This window comes from Odocoileus virginianus, chromosome 17 (genome assembly GCF_023699985.2).
Source record: "Odocoileus virginianus isolate 20LAN1187 ecotype Illinois chromosome 17, Ovbor_1.2, whole genome shotgun sequence".
Classification (NCBI taxonomy): Eukaryota; Metazoa; Chordata; class Mammalia; order Artiodactyla; family Cervidae; genus Odocoileus; species Odocoileus virginianus.
Window position 1 is genome coordinate 53,434,344 of NC_069690.1, and position 21,227 is coordinate 53,455,570.

The following is a 21,227-nucleotide window of genomic DNA, read 5'->3' on the forward strand; positions in this document are numbered from 1 at the left end:
GGAACTGAACCTGTCCCCACACTGCCCACAGCAGCTTCCTCTTCAGACCAGGCCCTTCCTCTGTTCTCTGACTCCGTCCCATCCGGGGCCTCCTTCCTTCCCCTTGGCTTTCATGTTCATATCCAGCTGAGCTTCATTCTACTGCCGCTTCCCTTTGAGATCTTGCTCAGATGTCTTATCTCTCCCTGAAGCTGGGGCCCCTTCAGGCCCACACAGCTCAGACGCCGAGCCTTGGCAGCTCTCTCTCTTCAGCCTCTCTGCCTGGAATGGCAGGATCATCTTGCAAAACCCTCCCCACTTTGGGGACTTCCTTGGCCGTCCGGTGGTTGAGACTCCCTGCTTCCAACGCAGCGGGCCTGGGTTTGATCCTTGGTCAGGGAACTAAGATCCCACATGCCCCGCAGTGCAGCCAAAAAAGAAAAAACCACGTCTCACTTTTCAGGGCTGCACTGGAAGGCCGTGCTGGCTTTGAGTTCACGGACACTCTGCCAGCACCCTGGCAGGCTCTGTTCTGCACACTCGTTTCCCAGTACTCCAGCCCAAGTGCCTGACAGCTGGCCCTGGGGATTCGCCTCCTCGCCCATTCCTACCCCACGTGTGTTTCTGCCCTCAGATGTCACCCCTCGAGCCCTCATTTCACACCCAACACCCTTCCTCTTGGTCCCGCTCAGCCTGGCCCTGGAGCCCATGGTTCTCCCCGCCCGGGCTGCCCTGATATGCTCAAAACTGTCCAGTTAAAAAAACAACAAAAAAACTGTCCAGTTAAAAACAAACTGGGTGGGGACTTTCCTGGTGGTCCAGTGGTGAGGAATCTGCCTTGCAATGCAGGGGACGTGATTTCAATTCCTGGTCAGGGATCTAAGATCCCACATGCTGTGTGTGGGTCAAGGAAGCCTGCTGCAGCCAAAACTAAATAAATAAATGTTAAAAAAAGAAAAACTGGATGGGAAGGGGAAGCTTCCCTGGTGGCTCAGTGGTAAAGAATCCACCTGCCAATTCAGGAGACACAGGTTTGATTCCTGGGCAGGAAGATCCCACGTCCACGGAGCCTGTGCTTTCTGTAACAAGAGAAACCACCGCAATGAGGAGCCCTCCCATCACATCTAGAGAGTAGACCCCGCACAGCACAATTAGAGAAAAGCCCCTACAGCAGCCAAGACCCAGAACAGCCAAAATAGATTAAAAAAAACAAAAACAAACCTGGGGGGACTTCCCTGGTGGTCCAGTAGTTGAGAAAATAAGCTCCCAATGCATTCAGCCCAGGTTTGATCCCTGGTCAATGAACTAGATCCTACATGATGCAACTAAGACCCAGGGCAGTCAAAGGAACGAAAAAGATTCTGCACGTAATATGGCAGCACAGTAAAAAAAAAAAAAAGAAAAAATCATGCCATTTCCCTAAAGGCCTGCCTCCCTTTGGGGTGGCCAGAGCATGCCAGAACCAAGTGCGTGTTTTTCCGGTTCCCTGTGGCCCACTGGTCCCATCCCTTCCTTGGCTCCAGCCACCTCCCAGCTTTCACATCCCTCTGCTTTCCCATCGCTCTGGATAACCCCTACAGCTTGCAAGGATGAAGGCCAAGTGACACCCGCTCCAGAACATCCTGGTGGCCCCAGATAGGCTCCGCTTTCCGAGAACCTGGGGGAGCTGTCTACGCTGGTATCTCCAGCACCTGGAAGAGCACTGAGCAAAACACTCACTCAGTAGGTATTGTGTTGGTTTCCTGTGGCTGTCACTAAAGGACCACAAACGAGGGGGTGAGGGGGCAGTTCAGGGCAGGGGGGAAGGCCAAGGCAACAGAATTGTATTCTCTCCCCATTCTGGAGGCCAGAGGTCTGAGATCAAGATGCTTGGCAGGCCTGGCTCCCTCTGAAGGCTCTGAGAGGGAGTCCAACCCACACCTCCCTCCTGAATTCTGGTGGCTGCTGGTGATCCTTGGCTTGCAGCTGCACCCCTCTATCTCTGATCCGTCTTCTCTCTGTATCTGAATGTCTCCATGTCTGTTTTCTCTTCTTATGAGGACACTAGGCATTGGATTAGGGTCCACCCTACTCCAGTGTCTGTGTGTGTGCGCTCAGTCGTGTCCGACTCTTTGAAACCCCATGGACTGTAGCCCGCCAGACTCCTCTGTCCATGGGATTCTCCAGGCAAGAATACTGGAGTGGGCTGCCATTTCCTTCTCCAGGGATCGAACCCGTGTCTCTTGCATTGGTGGGTGGATTCTTTACTGTTGCATCACGTGGGAGGCCCTCTACAGTATGAACCTCTCTTAACTAATGACATCTGCAAAAACCTGTTTCTAGATAAAGTCACATCCTGAGGTTCTGCATGAACATGAACTTGGGGGAGATTCTATTCAACCCAGCTCAGGTGCCCAGTGGGCATTTGTGGCCTGATGGAGACACCCATCCTCGGGTTGCATCCCCAGGTCCACCTCCTCTGAGGGGTCTTCCCTCGTGTTCCTAGGGTGCCCTCTGCCCTTGACCCTTATTCTTCTTCCCTTGGAAACTGTGGCTTTTTTTTTTTTAAGCATTTCCTGCTAAATCTAAAATTTCTGCTGGGCACAGATCTAGGCAGAGAAATTTCAGATTGTCATGCAGGCAGGCTGTTGTGTGAGACTGGCATTCAAGCAAGCTCGAGCCTCTTCTAAAATGAAACCAGAACAAAAATCTACCCTCCTTCTCTTGATACCCGCCTTGGGCTCCCGCCCCCACCCCTCCATAGCCTGACGCCTCCACTCCCCCTTCTTTCTCCAAGGCAAACTTCTGCCCCACTCACCATTCCCACCCCATGAGCTCACATCCAATGAGCACGTCTAGTCCTGATCTGCCTGAAGCATCAGACCACACTGGTCCCTCCCTCTTTGAAATCATCTCTTTCTCTGGTTTGTGGAACGTCACTCCCTCCTGGGCTTCCTCTAGTGTCTCTGGCCACCTGTGATGTTTGCTCTTGGCCTTTGTTCTGTCTGTCTGTGTGTTTGGATGCATTGAATACCACATGGGATCGTAGTTTCCCGACCAGTGTTCGAACCCACACCCCCTGCGTTGGAAGCAGGGCGTCTTAACCACTGGACCACCACGGCAGTCACTGCTCTGTCTTTCTTTTTTCCCTCTGAGGCATTTTATTTGTATACAGTCCATCCCTCGAAGAAGAATCCAAGGATTTTTTTTTTTCCTCCTGTACATTTTTGTCTTGCTTCTTCACAGTCCGTGATGCCAGCTGAGGTTGTCAGGACAATGAAACCAAACCGACGAGATGGGAGCAGGTTATTCTGCCATTCTTCTAGATTTTTGAGATGCACATCAAATCTGGGGCTGATCACTCCACACTCATTCAGCCTGCCTGTGAGGTTCACAATAACTTTCCCAGCCTATGATCATCAATGATGTCAAATTCGCCAATGTAACCATGCTTCATCATCACAATCAGAAACCTGATGATGACTTTGGAGCATGGCCTAACAAGCACCTGGCGTTTGCTTCTCTTTTTGGTATTGCTGATACACTTGAGCACATCAGTCAGGACATTCATGAGCACCATTCTGGCAGGACAGAAAGACGGTGGAAAGAGCTCCTTTTTAAAATATTTATTCATTCATTTGTTTTGGCTGTGCCGGGTCTTAGTTGCAGCATGCAGGATCTTCAGTTGTGGCACGTGGGACCTACGTTCCTGACCAGGGATCCAACCCAGGCACCCTGCACAGGAAGTGTAGCATCTTAGCCACTGGGCCGCCAGCGAAGTGCCTGCACTTGACCTTTGAATGGCAGAGTCCCACAGGCTCTGACTTTCACCCTCTCCTCTCCTCATGCCCCAACTCTAGCTCCCACCACCACCTTTATACTGACCCCTCCACATGTTCTATGTTCAGCCCAGATATCCAACCTGGCACCTTCACTCATGTGCCCCAGTGACCCTGAAGCCCAACATCAGCCAGAGCTTTCCATTAACACCAGCACCCACTGTCCCTGGTGTGGCCACAAGGCCCCTCAAAGCCTGTCCCTTAGTTTATTCAGATTTTCACCTGAAGCATCAGTGTACATACACATTACTGACAACGGGGGCATTGTAGGCACTTGGGCGTGATTGTTCTGAGCTCACAGGACAGTTGGCATCAATGCCATCTCCCTCTGGTTCAGCTACTAAATTCTGGACATGTGACACCCCTGTCTGGGGTGAGATGAGTGAAGAAGCACTTGCCTGGAATTCAAAATTTACAGGGACACCAGCAAAACTCAGTAAACAAGATAAATAATAAGAACTTCCCTGGTGATCCAGTGGTGAAGAATCTGCTTGCCAACGCAGGGGACACATGTTCGACCCCTGGACCGGGAAGATCCCACATGCCGCAGGACAGCTGAGCCTGTGAGCCTCCGCTGAGCACCGAGAGAAGCCATCTCAATGAGAAGCCCATGCATGAAAGCTAGAGAGTAGCCCCTGCTTGCTGCCACTAGAGAAAGCCTGTGTGCAGCGACAAAGCCCCAGCGCAGCCAAAAATATAAACACAAAAATAATTCTTGAAATACATACATAATAATCTAATAATAATTTAAAGGTAATATTTTTAGAAAATCAGACCAATAATGTATGGCCAATGGGGACTTCCCTGGTGGTCCAGTGGTTAAGACTCCGAGCTCCCAATGCAGCAATGAGTTCGATCCCTAATCAGGGAACTAAGATCCCATATGCCACACAGAGCAGCCTTTAAAAAAAAAAAGAGTACCAGTGGAGTGGTCAATGGTTTCATGAGTAAAATTTTGTTGGAATCAGGGCTGGGACTAGTGCAAGGGGTACGCGGCAGGTAGTACAAGCAATGGGTCAGGTCATTAAAAATGCGTCCTTTTTTCCTTCTTCTAGGCCATGCTGCCCAGCTTGCAGGATCCTAGTTCCCTTATCAGGGACTGAACCCATGCCTTTGGCAGTGAAAGAGCAAAGTCTTAACCGCTAGACTGCCGGGGAATTCCCAAAAGATGAGTCTTTATTTACAATTCTATCTATCATGGATTTTTGCATTAAGTTTGATTTGGTGAAATATTGCCTTAAATATTATTTATCTTGTTTCCTGAGTTTTTTTTGCTCCTCCCCTTAAATCCTGAAGGGTTCCCAGGTGGCTCAGTGGTAAAGAATCCACCTGCTAATTCAGGAGACATGGGTTCAATCCTTGGGTTGGGAAGTTCCCCTGGAAAAGGAAATGGTAACCCACTCCAATACTCTTGCCAGGAAAATCCCATAGATAGAGAAGCCTGGCGGGCTACAGTCCATTGGGTCACACAGAGTTGGGCAACTGAGCAACTGAGCACACATGCATGCACTTAAATGCTGAGCCCCTGATGAGGGTCTCACTGGCTTCATCCTAGTCTTGGCTCTACCTGAAATGCACCATGTTTTCCAGCCGTCTGGTTTGAGAAGCCCTGGGAGTTGTATAATCTTCAGCAAATACAAGTGATTCTCAATCCATGCCTTCCTACAGATCAGGAAACAGAGGCTAGAGAGGTCTGTGTCTCTCCCCTCATACACCTGCTGGAGGGCCCTCAGCCTCGAAGTATCTTCAGGCTAGACGGGAGGTCGAGATGGAAACCAGAGAGGAATACACAGGTCCTTTGCATCTATCTGGATGCAGTGGGCACATGGACCTGGCTTCAGGAGGGAGAAAAGGATGCAAAGGAAGAAGGAACCAGGTGAGCAGCCCTTCCTAGGCCATTTGCACCCAGCCAGCCGAGCCTGACCCAGGAAAGGATCTAGGTGGCCTTCCACCCCCTGACCGCCAGAAGTGTTCCTTCAGTCCTTAGGTCAATATCAATTAAGCGCTGGCTCAGATGGTAAAGAATCTTCCTGCAGTGGAGACCCAGATTCAATCCCTGGGTCAGGAAGATTTCCTGGAGAATGCAATACACTCCAGTGTCCTTGCCTGGAGAATCTCATGGACAGAGGAGTCTGGCAGGCTACAGTCCATGGGGTTACAGAGAGTTGGACATGACTGAGTTACTTTCACACTTTCACATGTGGCAGGCATATGCTAAGCAAGAGAGACCAATATGACATACCCAGCCTGCAGCTGGTCTGATGAATTCCCACATGAAGCAAGGTGGGTGCCAGGAGGGACGCATGTAGAAGGTGATGGCAGGAGAGGGGAATGCCCACCTGGCTTAGGGAGAAGAGGGTTTGCGAGTGGCTTCCTGGGGCAAAATGTATCTTAGTTAAGTTTGTTTTTTTTAAGTGATTCCTCGGGTTTTGTTTTTTTTTTTTTTTTTGGCTGCACTGGGTCTTAGCTGCAGTATTCAGGATTTTTAGTTGCGTTATGTGGGATCTAGTTCATTGACCAGGGATGGAACCTGAGTCCCCTGCATTAGGAGTTCAGAGTCTTAGCCACCAGACCACCAGCGAAGTCCTTCCTTCTCATCACTTGTTACTTTCTCCTCCTTAGTCATTAAGACTCAGTTGAGGGACTTCCTCGTTGGGGAACTAAGATCCCACATGCTGTGGGGCTCTGCCCCCCCCCCAAAAAAAAGAAGTCATGAGGAGGAAGAATAAGGAAGGGGGTGAGGGTGGAAGCATGCTCCCAGCAGAGGGGATGGCAGGAGCAAAGGGCGGGAGGTGAATTGCGTTGGAGAGTATAATGGAGCGGGGGCTGGTGAGGCAGTCCGAAAGACAACCGGACACTGATGTTTGAGGGAAGGAGCTGGGGTGGGAGTGGGGATGGGGTTGGGTCCGCAGGGAGGGCTGGAGATGGTTTGCCTCTTTGTTTTTTATTTTTATATTTTATTTATTTATTTTTGGCTGTGCTGGGTCTCCGTTGCCACGTGGGCTTTTCCCTCGTTATGGTGAGCGAGGGCTCCTTTGTTGTCATGCATGGGTTTCTCATTGTGCTGGCTTCTCTTGTGGAGCATGGGTCCTAGCTGGCAGGCTGCAGTAGTTTGGATTCCCAGGTTCTAGAGCACAGGCTCAATAGTTGTGACGGATGGGCTTAGTTGCTCCGTGGCACGTGGGATCTTCCCTGACCAGGGATCGAACCTGTGTCTCCTGCATTGGCAGGCAGATTCTTTACCACTGAACCACCAGGGAAGCCCGGCTTACCTCTGGAGAGCTGGTGGGACCCAGTCCAGGTCCCCAACAGATTGCCTTTCTCACAGAAGAAAACTGCAGAGTTTGTACTTATGCTGGCTTAGGGGAGATGCTCCTGACAGCCGTCCGGTAGCTACTGCATTACAGGCAGGGCCTCTGCCAGAGGCTCCCACAAACATCCCCTCCCTTCCACTTCTAGCCTGCGCACACCCTCTCCTGGGGGAGGGAAGAGTTAAGACTCCTTCTTGAGACTCCTGCCAGCTGGTCCTGCTTCCTGCTCTGTCCTCACCTGTGCGATGGGACGAAGAGACGGACGGAAACATTTGCTGCTACCAGCATTCTTCAGCTCCGTGCTTTCACCCTCCCACCCCATGAGTCTGGGTCAAACTTTTGGTAACATCCAGGAAGAAACATCTGTGACTTCGGCTGGGCCGCCACTTGCCACCCACCTCTAGAGGGAATCGGGGAAGGAGTAAAAGATAAGACAAAGCTGTAGGACATATGTGTAGGATGTAATATTATATCATGTTATGTTTTGAAAGTAACTTTGGAAGATGCATGATAGTTGTGTGTTCTAGCTACAACATCTACATCTTTATAACAAAAGCCTGCAAGGAAATTCTCCAGGAGAGGTTATCTCTGCAGGGAGGTGGTAAGGATTATGGTAGGAATATCTTTTTTAAAAGAAAAAAGATTTACCTTTGGGTGTGCCGGGTCTTCCTTGCTGTGCTTCGGCTTTCTCTAGTTGTGGAGAACCGGGCGGGGGCGGGTTTACTGTCTAGTTGTGGGGCAAGGGTTTCTCACTGTGGTGAATTCTTTTATTGCAGAACATGGTCTCTAGTGTGGGCGGGCTTGGTAGTTTCGGGTCGTGCGCCCTGGAGAGCTTGGGCTCAGCAGTTGGGCGCATGGCTTAGTCGTCCCTTGGAATGTGGGGTTTTCCCAATCAGGGATGGAACCTGGGTCCCTTGTGTTGGCAGGCAGATTCTTTACCACTAAGCCAGCAGAGAAGCTCCAGAATATTTTATTTTCTTTTGCGTTTCTATATTATGTAAATTTTCTACAATGTGCTATTGGAAAGGTGGTGTAGCATAGTGACTGAAAAAGCAGACCGTCTGGGTCTGAATCTGGCTCGCCAATTCATGTACCTTCATGATCTTGAACAAGGCACTTCTTATCCTCAGTTTCCTCCCGCATAGGGTGGGGGTTGTTTTTAAATGAGCTCAGTTTTGCCACGAACATTTCATTTTCTATGAACAGGGCCTGGTGTGCAGTAGGCATTATGTGTTTGTTAAATTAAAGCAAAATTACTTTTATCGAATATGCAAATATATTTTAAAAATTGCCCAAGTAATACAGAAACATAGTCTTCTTGTGATAAATGATACAGGAATTTTTTAAGTGAAATAACCCTTGGGGAAGATTAGTTTACAGCCAGTCTGGATTCGCATTAAAAAAAAAAATTCGTTAAGGCAGGAGCAGGTAGGCATGAGAAGAATGTGGGTGGCAGTCTAGGGACAGTGCCTCCCCTGGTCTCTTCACAGTAGGGGAAAGGCTGAGGCCAGGGCTTACCCATGTGGATTATGGAAGAGCTCTGGCTGATCCTGCGTCCTGAATCACCCACTATGATATATTCGCCCAGGAGGCAAATGCTGAGCCAAGAACCCCAACATTTTGGTTTCCTGATCAGCCTCACTGACACGCAGGCCTGCTAGCTGTTTGGCTTTCTGAAATACTGGTGAGCAACTGATGACCGCTCCCTCCCAGGACTACCATTGTGTCCCCCCAGGGGTTTACGAAGGTGGGGAGCTGTTTAAGTGGACAAGTAACATGCCTTTGATGTGGGTTTCACACCAGCGTGTGCCTGAGGATATCAGGCTCCAGCATCACACACCACGTGAAGGCTCCTTCAGAGGCCCCTCCCTCGGCTCCACTGTGGGGAAGGACTCACATCCGTGCTGTCTCCTTGGGTCCTGCTTTTTACCTGCTCAGCATTTAAAAAATTATTTGGCTGCGAGGGGCCCTAGTTGCAGCACCTTTGATCTTTGTCGAGGAATCTTTAGTTGCTGCCCGTGGGTTCTAGTTCCCCGATCAGGGGTCGAACTTGGGCCCTCTGCATTGGGAGCTCAGAGTCTTAGCCACTGGACCGCCAGGGAAGTCCCTCTCAGCCTTTCCTGACCTCAGTCCATGGACTGATTTGGGTAAGTGAGGAGGCAAGATTTAAGCACTTTGGCATGCAAGCTTTTTCCCAAAGGGAAAAAGGTTTAAGTTTCATTTCTACCCGTCCATACCAGTAGTACTGGTGAGGAATGGAAGTTACTGGACTGGTGCTGAGTGGAGCCTCCAGGGAGGAAGGTAAACAGAACCACAGCCCAGGCTCAGGGCAGCCAAAGGGTGTCCCGCCCTGTGAGGCCATCCGAGCACACCTTCCATCTGCTAATCGGCCCCCCTGCCAGGCCCCAGAGTGAGAAACGAGGGGAGGGTCACTGACGTCTCTGGAGACAGGCCAGGGGGGGATGGAATTCAGGCACGTCCTGGTTCTGGACCACGTTGCCCCAGGGAGTTTTCTCCCCCGTGACTGTCTCATTTCCTCTTCTGAGCCAATCATTAACCCCACCAGGGCCCCTCGCATGAGAAGCTATAGGAACAAGTGACTGGTCAAGGCTGGAAATGTCCAGGCCGCTTCCCTAGAGGGGCCGAGTCCGTTGTCACACCCTGCTGGGGTCGGAGGGCAGGGCCCAGCCTCTCCCTGTGACTTCCACACCGTCTGGCTGGGCAGGTCAGATGGAAGAGACCTGGATGTGAATGAAGCCCCTTGGCTTCCGGGCAGTACTACCCAGGGGAGCTGAGTGCAGGGGGCTTAAGTCTGGGGGGCGTGGAGAGCAGCTTCCAGGCACGCTGCGGAGGGTGCAGGATGTCTAAGGTTCACCCACCCATAGAGCTTCAGTTCCACAGGCTCCTCAGCTGCAAAACACCAGCCCTGTGAGAAAAACTCTTGCTGGGCAGAGGAATGGGGGCCCCAGCCCGGCCTGAGAACCGAGGCCCTCAGCCTTTTGGGGAGGGAGGTCTGGCACAGTCATGATTCCCCGGCTTAACTTCCTAGCCTCCAATTAAGCCAGCAACTCAGAACACCTCTACCCCCACGGGTCAGGTGCCGACTCTCCGTCTGGCCACCTGCGGGGGAGGAGTCACCTGGCCCAAGCCCTGCCCACTCCTGGGCAACCTGGGGCCAGGACCAGCCCGGAGACCCTCCGACGGGGCTTGGGAGCTCACGGGTGGGAGAGGCCGAGTATCCTGGTCAGGAATCCCTCCTCTGGAGGCCAGCGGGCTGTCCCCAGTCCCAGGGGATCGCCAGCCTGGTTCAGAGCCCCTTCTCCTGTGACAGTGGTGACGGGAGGATCGGCCTGTTTTCGGGGATTCCCAGGACCCCTGGGTGGTCGTCGCTGGTGAAATCCAGGCAGCGGGTCAGGAGGCGGGTTCGCCGCCTGCCCCTCCACCCCGGGTCAGGGGACTCCTCGGGCCGGCCACCCTCCCTGGCGCGCCCCTCCCCGCGGGCGCAGCCAGCGCTCGAGTCCAGCTTTATTGGCCTAGGCCTCGGAGGGGTGCTGCTTGAGCGTGACCGAGGCGCCGCTGCTGACCATGACGGCGGGGTAGAGCGGCTCCAGGAAGGAGGCGAGGAAGCGGTAGAGGAGGCTCACGCCGCCCGCCACGCCGTAGAAGGAGAGGCAGCCGGCCGCGCAGTCGAGCGCCACGCCCAGCGTGCGGTGGTAGCCGCCGTGCAGCACCGTCTGCGTGTTGTTGTGCCACACGGAGAACTTGAGCGAGTCCCACTCCAGGCACCACGAGTAGGGGTTGCGGCCCAGCAGGTAGACGATGTTGCGGCGCGGGCGGCCGCCGAGCGGGGGGCTGCGGCGGTAGGTGACACCCAGGCACACCCACGAGTTGGACACGTCGGCCTCCCAGTAGTGGCGGCCCTCGGCCAGGCCCCGCGAGCACAGCACCTGCGGCCACTGCTTGAAGCCCGGGAAGAGGCTGCCCGCCGCGAAGGGCTCCAGGAGGATGCCCAGGTTCAGCACCGAGTGGGTCTCCTTGAACAGGAAGAGCTCCTCGCTGGCCGTCGTGGGGTCGAAGTTCAGGTTGCAGTAACCTGGGCCGAGGGGGTATGGGAAAGGGGGCTAGGGTCCGAGGGCCCCAGGGGCAGAGCGCTGGAGGTCTGGAGAGGGGAGGGCCGAAGCTCACAGCTTTGGCACAAAAGTCACCAAGTGCTTCCACCCCCAGCTCCCAAGAGTGGCCCCTCCATTCCCCTCTCTAAGTTTTCAACTCTGGTTTGCAGGGGTGGACATTGTCCGGCTGGGTGCTGTCCAAAGGCCTGCCTTCCTAGAGAGGTGGACAACCAAGCGTCCCCCTATCTGCCCTCCCCCACCAAACCCTAACATGATCCCCCTTTCTGCTTGTTCAGGACACAAGACTGGGTGGGGCTGCGGGAGTGTCAGGGGCTCCTGGAGGAGGTCGCTCAGAAGGGGTCATCAAAGGGTTCATCAGCTGTGACCCTGGAGACCTCAGAGACATCACCGGTGATTTCTTAGAGAGTCACTTGGTCCCTCGCCCAGCCTGGGAGAGGGGCTGCAGGGACATTAACTGAAAAGGGAGACCGATTATAGAAGAAATGGACAGGGCCACCCACGCTGGCTTGGCTAAAGTCCAGGGGAGGTCGGCAGGCACCCAGCTGAGGGCAGAGGCTGAGCCACATCAGGGGCGCAGAGGGCTGCAGTGCCGGCCTCTGGGTAGCGGTTGAGGCCCTGCCACCCATGGGCGTCGGACAGGACAGCCTTCTCCCCTTCCTTTCAGGGCCATGGAGCCTCAGGCCCTCTGAGGTCTCCAGTCCAGAGTCAAGGTCAGGGCAGGAGAGACCTGGCATCTTTCTGGAGCCCTGGTCTGAATGGAGGTGGGGCTGGGTCGGTCGAGGCAACCAAGGACCCTCTTCCATTCCTTCCCGCCCCTGGGGCTGGACCCCAGGACTGAGGACTCACACTTGAGAAGGGTTTTCCTGTCCACATCTGGGGGCAGCACCTCATAGGAGTTCATCTTAATGCCTGGGGAAGATGGAGGGGCTTTGCTGAGGACACTTCCACAGCCCAGTGTCCTTCCAGAGAGAGGCATGGGCTCTCAGGAGGTTGAGTCACCTGGTGAAGGTGCACACAGACAGGCCGTGCTCTCTTACAAGTGCCCGAATCCCAACCGCTGCCCTCGGGGCAGCCCATCCCCAGAAGGCAGGAGGGTCTCCAGCCGCCCCAGGCAAGCAGGCTCTAACTCACCCTTCAGGAGGAGCTGGTTGATGAAGCTGAGACCCATGTCCACCAGCCGGGTCCGGAGCTCCGTCAAGGTCTCTGGCAACTGGAGGAAGCTCTGCTTCTCCTCACAGTTGGTACCCATCAGGGGCTCCATGCAGGCAGGGAAGTGCTTCAGCCTGGGCAACTCCTGCAGGCAGGGAGGGGCTGGCAGGACCACTTGTTAGCCAGGCCCCAAGCAAGGGCCAGGGGCTTAGCGGTTCCCCAGAACCAGGAGGCAGGCGGGAAAGCTGCCCATGTTCAAACCTGGACAGCTTTCTCCCCTCCTCCTGTCTTATTTGGACATCGGAATTAGGGCTGTCAAAGCCCCTGCAGCCCAGTGGACGTTGCACTGGGCCTGGGCAGTGGGGGTAGGGAGGGGCCTTGCCTGCAGAAACTGCTGGTCACTGCGGTTGGCGAGCAGGCTGCGGAGCCAGATGCTGTCCCCCTCGAGCTTCAGGAGCCGGTTGTGACTCTGCTGGATGGAGCCACCCAGCTTCCCCAGGGCAGCAGCCTCCTCTTTCTCCACGAAATCCAGCACCTTCATCTGCATCTGTTTGATCTCCTGGATGATCTCTGAGAAGCAGGCGTTCACCTCTTCCCGCGTTGTCTGGATCAATTTCTGGCGGCAGGGGTGGGGAGGGGGCGGTGACAGAGAGGTGTCTTTGAGCCCCACCTCCTTACCCTCCCTGTGAGGGCCCAAAGCTGGCCAAGGCATCACCTCTCTGTTTGCCTGGCCCCATGCCATCCACTCCAAGCCCTTGAGAGGCCCCCTCGGCCTGAAGCAGGGCGCTGGCAAAGCCTGGGCCGGAGGTGGCGATGGGCCCAGCTTACCGAGAGAAAAGCCACCTGGCCCCGGTGCTTCTGGCTGTCAGAGGTGATGATCAGCATCTGGTTCTCCACGTTGGCCTGGACCTTCCGAACCTCCACCTGGGGTGAGAGGGTGAGGTGGAAGAGGAGCGGGCTGGTGACTCAGAGAGGTGCCCTAGCAGAAGCCCTCTGTGGCCAGTCCCATGTCAGAGCTCAGAAGAAACGCACCTCTTCAATTAAATTAAAAAAAAAAAAAAAAACACAACTTATTTAGCTGCATCAGGTCTTAGCTGTAGCACATAGATCTTTCCTTTCGGTACATGGACTCTCTAGTTGTGGCATGTGGGATCTTTGTTCCCTTACCAGGGATTGAACCTGTGTCCCCTGCATTGCAGGGCAAATTCTTAACCACTGAACCACCAGGGAAATCCCAGCTCTTATGTTCTTAAGAGGTCTGAATGAGAATGAGGATGGGTAGGGCTTAAGGGTAGATGGCCCAGGGACACCCCTCTATTTAATTTTTTTTGGCTGTGAGGCATGTGGGATCCTAGTTCCCCAACTAGGGATCGAACCTGTGCCCCCTGAAATGGAAATGCAGAGTCCTAACCACTGGGCCGCGAGGGAAGTCCCTCGGGGCCACACTTCTGTTCTCTCATCCCCCGAGAGACTCCCCATTCTTAGGAATCAGGTTCTCTGCTTCTGACAGCTGATGACCATAGGGTTCAGATCACAAGCAGCAGCTATGGAGGGGTTCAGTGATTTGAGAAGCCTGGGGGTGGGCAGTGGGGTGAGCAGGGGTCGATCGGATGCGGAGCCCTTGGCTCCCTGGGGCAGTGCCGCCAGGTCCAGGAAGAACCGTGTCCCCAAGTCCCTCCACATAGGCCTTTGGTCTCAGCTAGCCCAGAGGCTCAGCGGTAAAGAATCTGCACAAGCAGACACTCAGGAGATGCCGGTTCGATCCCTGGGTTGGGAAGACCCCTTGGAGGAGGAAATGGCAACCCACTCCGGTATTCTTGTCTGAAAAATTCCAAGGACAGAGGAGTCTGATGGGCTGCAGTTTGGGGTCGTCAGATAGGACTGAGCGGCAGCACAAGCACATCCCAGGGGCGGGCACGGCATGATTTACGATCTGCCCTGGGACACTGGGGCTCCAGGCACCTGTCTGTGAGCTGCTGCTGACCCACAGCAAGAGCAGCAGCTGCGCCAGGCTGTAAAGCAACACCTCTCTCCCTTGTTGAGAAGGTCCTGCTGTGAAAAAAGCGTCAGCTGCGCTGGACAGTGCAGCGAGTGGGCTTACATTCTGGCCCAAGCAGCTTTCTTGCAGGTGGCTACCTTGGAACAGTGCATTTCTAGAATATGCTTGATAGAATGTTTCAAATATAAGTACTCCATCAAAGAAGGCAATCCAAATGGAGAAAACGTAATTTGAAAATAGAAAAAAAGGAAGGGATTCACCCAACCTGACATGTTTGTATTTTGTTATGTTACCTTTCAGCCATTCCTTTTTCTGTGCAAAAATTTTTAAAATAGGATTCATCACAAATAACTTTCGATCCTTTTTTTTTTTTATAAATAACTAACCATTTTATTAATTTTTTTTTTTTTTATTGCAGTGCACGGCATGAAGGATCTTCCCCCACCAGGGATAAACATGTGCTCCCCTAAGCGGAAGCAGAGTCTTAACCACTGGACAGCCAGGGAAGTCTCTGGATCCTTATTCAGTCAGTCTGATACACTTTTTCACATCTCATGAGCATCACTCTGGGTGCTTTAGTCCCAAGTGGTGTCCAGCTCTTCTCGACTCCATGGACTGCAGCCCACCAGGCTCCTCTGTCCATGGGGTTCTCCAGGCAAGAGTACTGGAGTGGGTTGTCATTTCATTCTCCAGGGGATCTGCCTGACCCAGGAATCGAATCCAGGTCTCCTTCACTGCAGGCAGATTTTTTTTTTTTTTTAATCGACCTGAGCTACCAAGGAATTCCCAGCATCATTTTAATGGCTGGAGAAGTAAATGGCAACCCAATCCAGTATTCTTGCTTGTAGAACCCCATGGACAGAGGAGCATGGCAGGCTACAGTCTATGCAGTTGCAGAGAGTCAGACATGGCTGGGCCACTAAGGACACTTTAATGGCTACAGTCCTTTCCTTCCTGGAATGGTGTGCCTGGAACATAGAGTCCTCTTGCTCCTCGGCCTCCCCTTCCCTTCCCCCTTCCCTTCCCCATCCTCCCTCTCCCCTCCCCCATCCACCCTCCCCCTGCCTCTCCCCTCTCCCCTGCCTCTCCCTTCTCCCCTCCCCTCCCTCTCCCCTCCCCCATCCACCCTCCCCCTCCCTCTCCCCTGCCCTGCCCCTCACCTCCTTGTGCGCCCGCTCCTCCTCCAGCGGGATGGTGTCGTGGTTCTTGTGCTCCTCCAGCAGGCAGGCCCCGCACACGCAGCAGCCCTCGGTGCGGCAGTACAGCCGCCGGAGCTTGCGGTGCTTCCGGCACAGCCGGCTCTTGAGGTCCCACACGGGCTCCAGCAGCTGGTGCCCGTGGAACACCTGGTCCTCAAAGTGGCTGCGCAGGTGCTTCTCGCACAGGGAGGCCATGCACTGCAGGCACGACTTGATGGACTTGAGCTTCTCGGGGGCACAGAAGTCGCAGGGCACGTCCCTGGGCCCGGCCAGGCTCAGTGAGGACCCCAAGGTCTGGCCCTTGGCCTGGGTGAAGCAGGTCACCATCTCCTCCAGGATGACGTTCTTGCAGAGGCGAGGCCGCGTGGGGAAGCCCTCCCGGCACTGGGGGCAGTAGAGGGGCTCGCCCATGGTGGCCTGGTAGTCCCAGAAACCCTGGAGGCAGCTCATGCAGAAGTTGTGCCCGCAGGCGGTGGTGACCGGGTTGCGGAACACCTCCAGGCAAACGGGACAGAGGACTTGGTCCTCCAGCGTGCAGAGACTGCTGTCGTCCATCAGGAACCGGCCTTGCGGAGGTCCCGAGAGCTTGGCCGTGGGCTGCAGGGCTGGGGCTTGGTCCTGGACTGGCTCTGGGAAGACGGGGCAAAGCCAGGTTGAAGCCATGGCAGGAGTTGAGGGGCCTTTGAGGGGGACCCCTTTTCTTCTGTTGGAAGCAGCTGGTCTGCCCATGGGGTACCGGGACTGTGCCATTGGTCAACCCTCGGAGGGCATAAACTGAGGCCTGTGTTTTTGTCCCTGCCCGAATTCCTGGAAGGTGGGTAGGCAGGAAGAAGTCATATGGTGACAAGGGAAATGAGCCACTTCCTTGGCCCTTTGGGAAAAAGGTCTGCGCACAAGTACTTACGTGAAACTCTCTGCATGTCAAGGAGAGCCAGAGGCTTGGCTGCCCTGTGGATGGAGGGAAGAGAACCCCCGCGGTGGGGGGAGGGGGCGAGGCCCCAGGTCACCAGCTGCTGGGAGGACTCCCAGCCCGGTGTGCCCCAACCCCAGCCCTTTACATCCCCGGAAGTTGGATGACCACCTTCTCACCTTTCCCTCTGGCTGCTGTTCTGCGGTCCCCCTATCGCGTTGGACCCCCTCCTTGAGACTGCCCACAGTTTTGCTCCTGATGTCACAATTCAAGCATGACCAGCCCCAGCCTTCTGCTTGTGATGTCAGCAGGGCAAAAGAGACTCAATAAAGGAAGACATGAAAATAAGTAAATAGTAAAACATGGTATTCCAGTTAATAAAAAAAAAAACATATTTCAGTTGATTATTAATGATGTTGTGTGCCTCAGTTAACCATATATATTCATCTATTCTTTGGCTTTAAAAGAAAACCACCATGAAACATGTTTCTCCCCAAATGTCTTTATAGGATTATAAGGATTTTTAAAGCTTTTCATCATCATAGAAATTGACTGCAAATGCTTCCTGGAGTTTGAATAATGCTTTTTGGGGGGGGGGGGCAGGAACGGCTCGCGAGTACATGGAAGGGCCTCTCAGTGGCACTAGTGGTAAAGAACCTGCCTGCCAATGCAGGTAGCATAAGAGACTCGAGTTGGATCCCTGGGTTGGGAAGATCCCCTGGAGAAGGGAATGGCTACCCACTCCAGTATTCTTGCCTGGAGAATCCCACGAACAGAGGAGCCTGGCGGGCTACAGTCCATGGGGTCGCAAAGAGTCGGGCACGACTGAAGTGACTTAGCACACATGCACGTGTGCACATGGAAATCTACTTTTCTTTTAATATTTTCCAGGAAAACTTACTTCAGAAAAAAAGAAAGAGGTGCCACTGGACATGCTGCAGTGGTGAGGAGTCCGGCCCCTCCCAGGATATTCTTTGCTCCGGAACCTTCATCCCAGGAGACAGCTGCTGCTGCACCCAGGCCCCTTGCAGTGGACTTGGGGGGCTCAGTTTACTAAGCAGAGAAGGAAGGTGGCAACTAAGTGGCAGGGCGATCTTGGGCAAGCTGTTTCCTCTCTTGGGACCTTGGTTCTCTGGTGAATCAACACGGTCGTTGTAGAAGAGATCTCAAGCCTCACTCCTGGTTTGAAGTTGAATGAACCAAACATTATCCGATTGGTGATGCTCAAGATTGTTGTTTTCCACTGTGGTTCTGATCCTCAGAAGGAAAAGATGACTGAAGCTTAGGAGAGAGTCTCATCACTGCGATAGCTTCTTGTCAGTGTTTGTTTCCCCAGCTTTCTCACCCAACAGGATACATGCCCTGAAAAGTTTGCAGTATGTAATTCTTTCTGTTTTGGGGGCTTCACCATGCAGCAGGCAGGATCTTAGTTCCCCGACCAAGGGTGGAGCCTGTGTCCCCTGCAGTGGAAGCACTGAGTCTTAATCCCTGGACCACCAGGGACGTCCCAATATGTTACTCTTTCAAAAAAAAAAAATTATATTTATTTGACTGCTCCAGGTCTTAGTTATGGCATGTGGGATCTAGTTCCCTGGCCAGGGATTGAAACTGGGCCCTCTGCATTGGGAGCATCTTAGCCACTGGACCAGTGGAGAAGTCCTCATCTTTACTTCTGAAGAATATTTTCACTTGGTAATTCTACACTGGCAGCTATTTTCTTTTCAGTATTTTGGAGGATTTAATTCCACTGTATTTAAAAAAAAAATTTTATTTTTATTGTTACTTACTTTTTGGCCATGCTGCACAGACTATGGGATCTTAGTTCCCCCACCAGGGATCAAACCTTTCCCCCCTGCATTGGAAGCCTGGAGTCTTAACCATGGGGCTGCCAGGGAAGTCCCCTCCGCTGTCTTCTGGTTTATATCTTTCTGTTGAGGAGGTGACTGTCAGTCTTACTGCTGCTTCTTTGAAGGTAACCTTTTCCCCTGCTTCTGGTGACTTGTAAGATTTTCTCCAAATTTGTTTTCATTTTGTTATTTCTGTGTTGCTGTTCAGTTGCTAAGCCGTGTTCGTGTTCGACTCTTTGTGACCCCGTGGACTGCAGCACGCCAGGCTTCCTTGTCCTTCACTATCTCCTGGAGTTTGATGTGTGTTCTTATTTATCCCCCTTAGGATTTGTAGGGTTTCTTTTACTTGGCTGCCTTGGGTCTTAGTCGTGGCACATGGGATCTTTCGCTGTGGTGCACAGACTCTCTAGCTGTGGCACTCGGGCCTTAGTAGTTGCAACATGCAACTTCGTTCCCCAACCAGGGAAATCTTAGTTTCCTATGAGGGATGGAACCCGAGTCCCCTGCGTTGCGAGGCAGATTCTTAACCACTGGATTACGAAGTGCCTGTAGGGGTTCTTGAATATGAGGCTGCCTGTAAGTATCTCCGAGGCCCTTGATTACAGCTCAGCATCTCTACCCCTCTGCCTCTACCTAGGCTCCGATGAATGCTCCCTTGGCCATTAGGCAGCTAGCTGCTTGGCTGTTTCCTCTCTGCCTCCAGAATTCCCCTCTCCCATTCAAGCAGTAGGACTCCAGGACTCAGCTTTCGTTATCAGTGCCTCCGGTTGGATTCCTGGGCTGGGAAGATCCCCTGGAGAAGGGATAGGATACCCACTCCAGTATTCTTGCCTGGAGAATCCCCATGGATAGAGGAGCCTGGCGGGCTACAGTCCATGAGGTCGCAAAGAGTCAGACACAACTGAATGACTAAGCACAGCACATTTCCAGGCATGGAGCGGCTGTGCAGCGCAAGGCAGCAAAGACGTGAACGTTTGCCGGAGCCCTGAGAGAAGTGAGAGCTGAGCGCCACATCCCTTCTGCACCTGCCAACGACACCCTTCTCCAACGTCAGGGTCTCATTCAAGAACTCTGCGGGGACTTCCAAACCCTCCCGCCTCCACTGAGTGCTTATCAGCTACCTATCGTAACTGCACAAAGGAGGGCATATTTTGAGGGTGTTTTGCCAACTGTGTAGACAGTGCATGTGCGGGGCCTATCAGAATGAAATGTGAGTAGGAGCAATAGCCCAAGCTTAGACATAAAGCCATCCAAGAATATCCAAGTGAACTTGCTCACAATTTTCTTACAAGAAAGCTGAGAAATACGAACTATTAGTCTTCTATCCACTTTATGTTTTGCTAGAAATAACTAACAGAAAACCAACCAGTTAAAAATACTCAAATTTAGATATGAGACTTAGATTTTTTTAAAAAAATATTTGTTTGGCTGTGTCGGATCCTAGTTGTGACACTCGGGGTCTTTTACTGCAGCACACATACTCTCTAGTTGTGGTGGGTGGGCTTAGTTGCTCTGCGACATGTGGGATGTTAGTTCCCTGAGCAGGGATCAAACCCACGTCACCTGTGTTGGAAGCTGGATTATTAACCATTGGTCCATCAAATTTCTGAGCTGCCAAATGTGACATCTGACTTGGGGAAAATAAGCACAGAGGACATAAAAGCACAAAGTGACTCATGAGGGCAAAAGCTAGAATTGGTTAAATTGAATTAAATTTCCACCAAAAATCTCTTGGAAAACCATGATCTTAATGCAAATATTTTTAAGAAATAATGAAATAGAAAAACAATTTAATTGCAATATATAGAATTAAACTGACTTCCCAGGGTAACAGTTCACTCCAGGGGAAAGCCTCACTGATGAGAATCCTTCTGCATGGTATGATTCTTATAAAAAAGGTAAGCTCTGGCCTGCCCCCTGGGCTCACGACTGAGCAGATTCGGTGGAACTGAGATGACCTGTAAACAGTGCCCCGCAGAGCCTCCAGTGGGCCCCAGCAGTAGACTCACCATGCAGACCCCAGGGTTTCGGGATAGACTGACTCCTTTTACAGCAGCTCTCCTTCTGAAGGCTTCCCAGGGGGGCCAGTGGACAAGAATCTGCCTGCAATGTGGGAGACCTGGATTCCATCCCTGGGTCGGGAAGGCCCTCTGGAAAAGGGCACAGAAACCCACCCAGTATTCTTGCCTGGAGAATTCCATGGACCAAGGAGCCTGGCGGTACAGAGAGTCAGACACGACAGAGTGACTAATTCTTTTTTTTTCTTTCTTTCCTCTCCTTTTGAGAAACTGTGCCTGATCCCTCATCATGGGAATCAGGAGACCATATGGTCTGAGTTGCCCATCAAAACCTACAAAGCCAATTTGAGGGGTAATTAACATAGCCCAGAAATAGATATGACTGTCTCTCAGACCTGGGAACAATGACCTTTTGCAGTGTCTTATGTTAGGGCTTCTTGGTCCATGGAATTCTCCAGGCAAGAACACTGGAGTGGGTTGCCGTGCCCTTCTCCAGAGGGTCTTCCCGATCCAGGGATGGAATCTGGGTCTTCCACATTACAGGCGGATTTTTTACCACTGATCCACCTGGGAAGCCCTCAGAAGGAGGGTCGTGGCTTCCCTGGTGGCTCAGAGGGTAAATTCGTCTGCCTGCAATGTGGGAGACCTGGGTTCAATCCCTGGGTCGGGAAGATCCCCTGGAGAAGGAAATGGCAACCCACTCCAGTGTTCTTGCCTGGAGAATCCCATGGACAGAGGAGCCAGGTGGGCTGCAGTCCGTGGGGTCTCAAAGAGTCTGAGCAACTTCACTTTCATGTTAGGGGAGAGGGTAAGATTATCTGTGTAGAGTAGTTTCATCTTGTCACATGGAGGCATAAAGGTATTCTT

At 52.8% G+C, this 21,227-nt stretch overlaps 1 protein-coding gene across 2 annotated transcripts; it reads right to left on the minus strand.

Annotated features, from left to right (window-relative positions):
- Nucleotides 1-10,621: 10,621 nt before the first annotated feature.
- Nucleotides 10,622-17,478, minus strand: LOC110132421 (E3 ubiquitin-protein ligase TRIM47-like). 2 transcript variants are annotated; one of them, XM_020885794.2, is made up of 9 exons: nucleotides 17,397-17,478; nucleotides 16,675-16,817; nucleotides 16,490-16,533; nucleotides 15,547-16,214; nucleotides 13,216-13,311; nucleotides 12,770-13,003; nucleotides 12,370-12,532; nucleotides 12,085-12,147; nucleotides 10,622-11,201 (listed from the first exon to the last, which is right to left on the minus strand). In XM_020885794.2, the coding sequence occupies exons 3-9, from the start codon at nucleotides 16,503-16,505 to the stop codon at nucleotides 10,642-10,644; spliced, it is 1,800 nt and encodes a 599-aa protein (XP_020741453.1). In that variant the 5' UTR covers nucleotides 16,506-16,533; nucleotides 16,675-16,817; nucleotides 17,397-17,478; the 3' UTR covers nucleotides 10,622-10,641. The 2 variants fall into 2 exon arrangements, with proteins under 2 accessions (XP_020741453.1, XP_070336093.1); XM_070479992.1 differs by lacking the exon at nucleotides 17,397-17,478 and having other exon boundaries at nucleotides 16,675-16,819.
- Between the last annotated feature and the right edge of the window lie 3,749 nt (nucleotides 17,479-21,227).

Excerpts from the sequence above, each read along its gene's own strand:
- LOC110132421 (XM_020885794.2), bottom strand. Across the intron at positions 12,533-12,769 it reads GTGACCAGCAGTTTCTGCAG|GAGTTGCCCAGGCTGAAGCA; the intron begins GCAAGGCCCCTC and ends CCCTGCCTGCAG. Across the intron at positions 12,148-12,369 it reads CAACCAGCTCCTCCTGAAGG|GCATTAAGATGAACTCCTAT; the intron begins GTGAGTTAGAGC and ends CATCTTCCCCAG.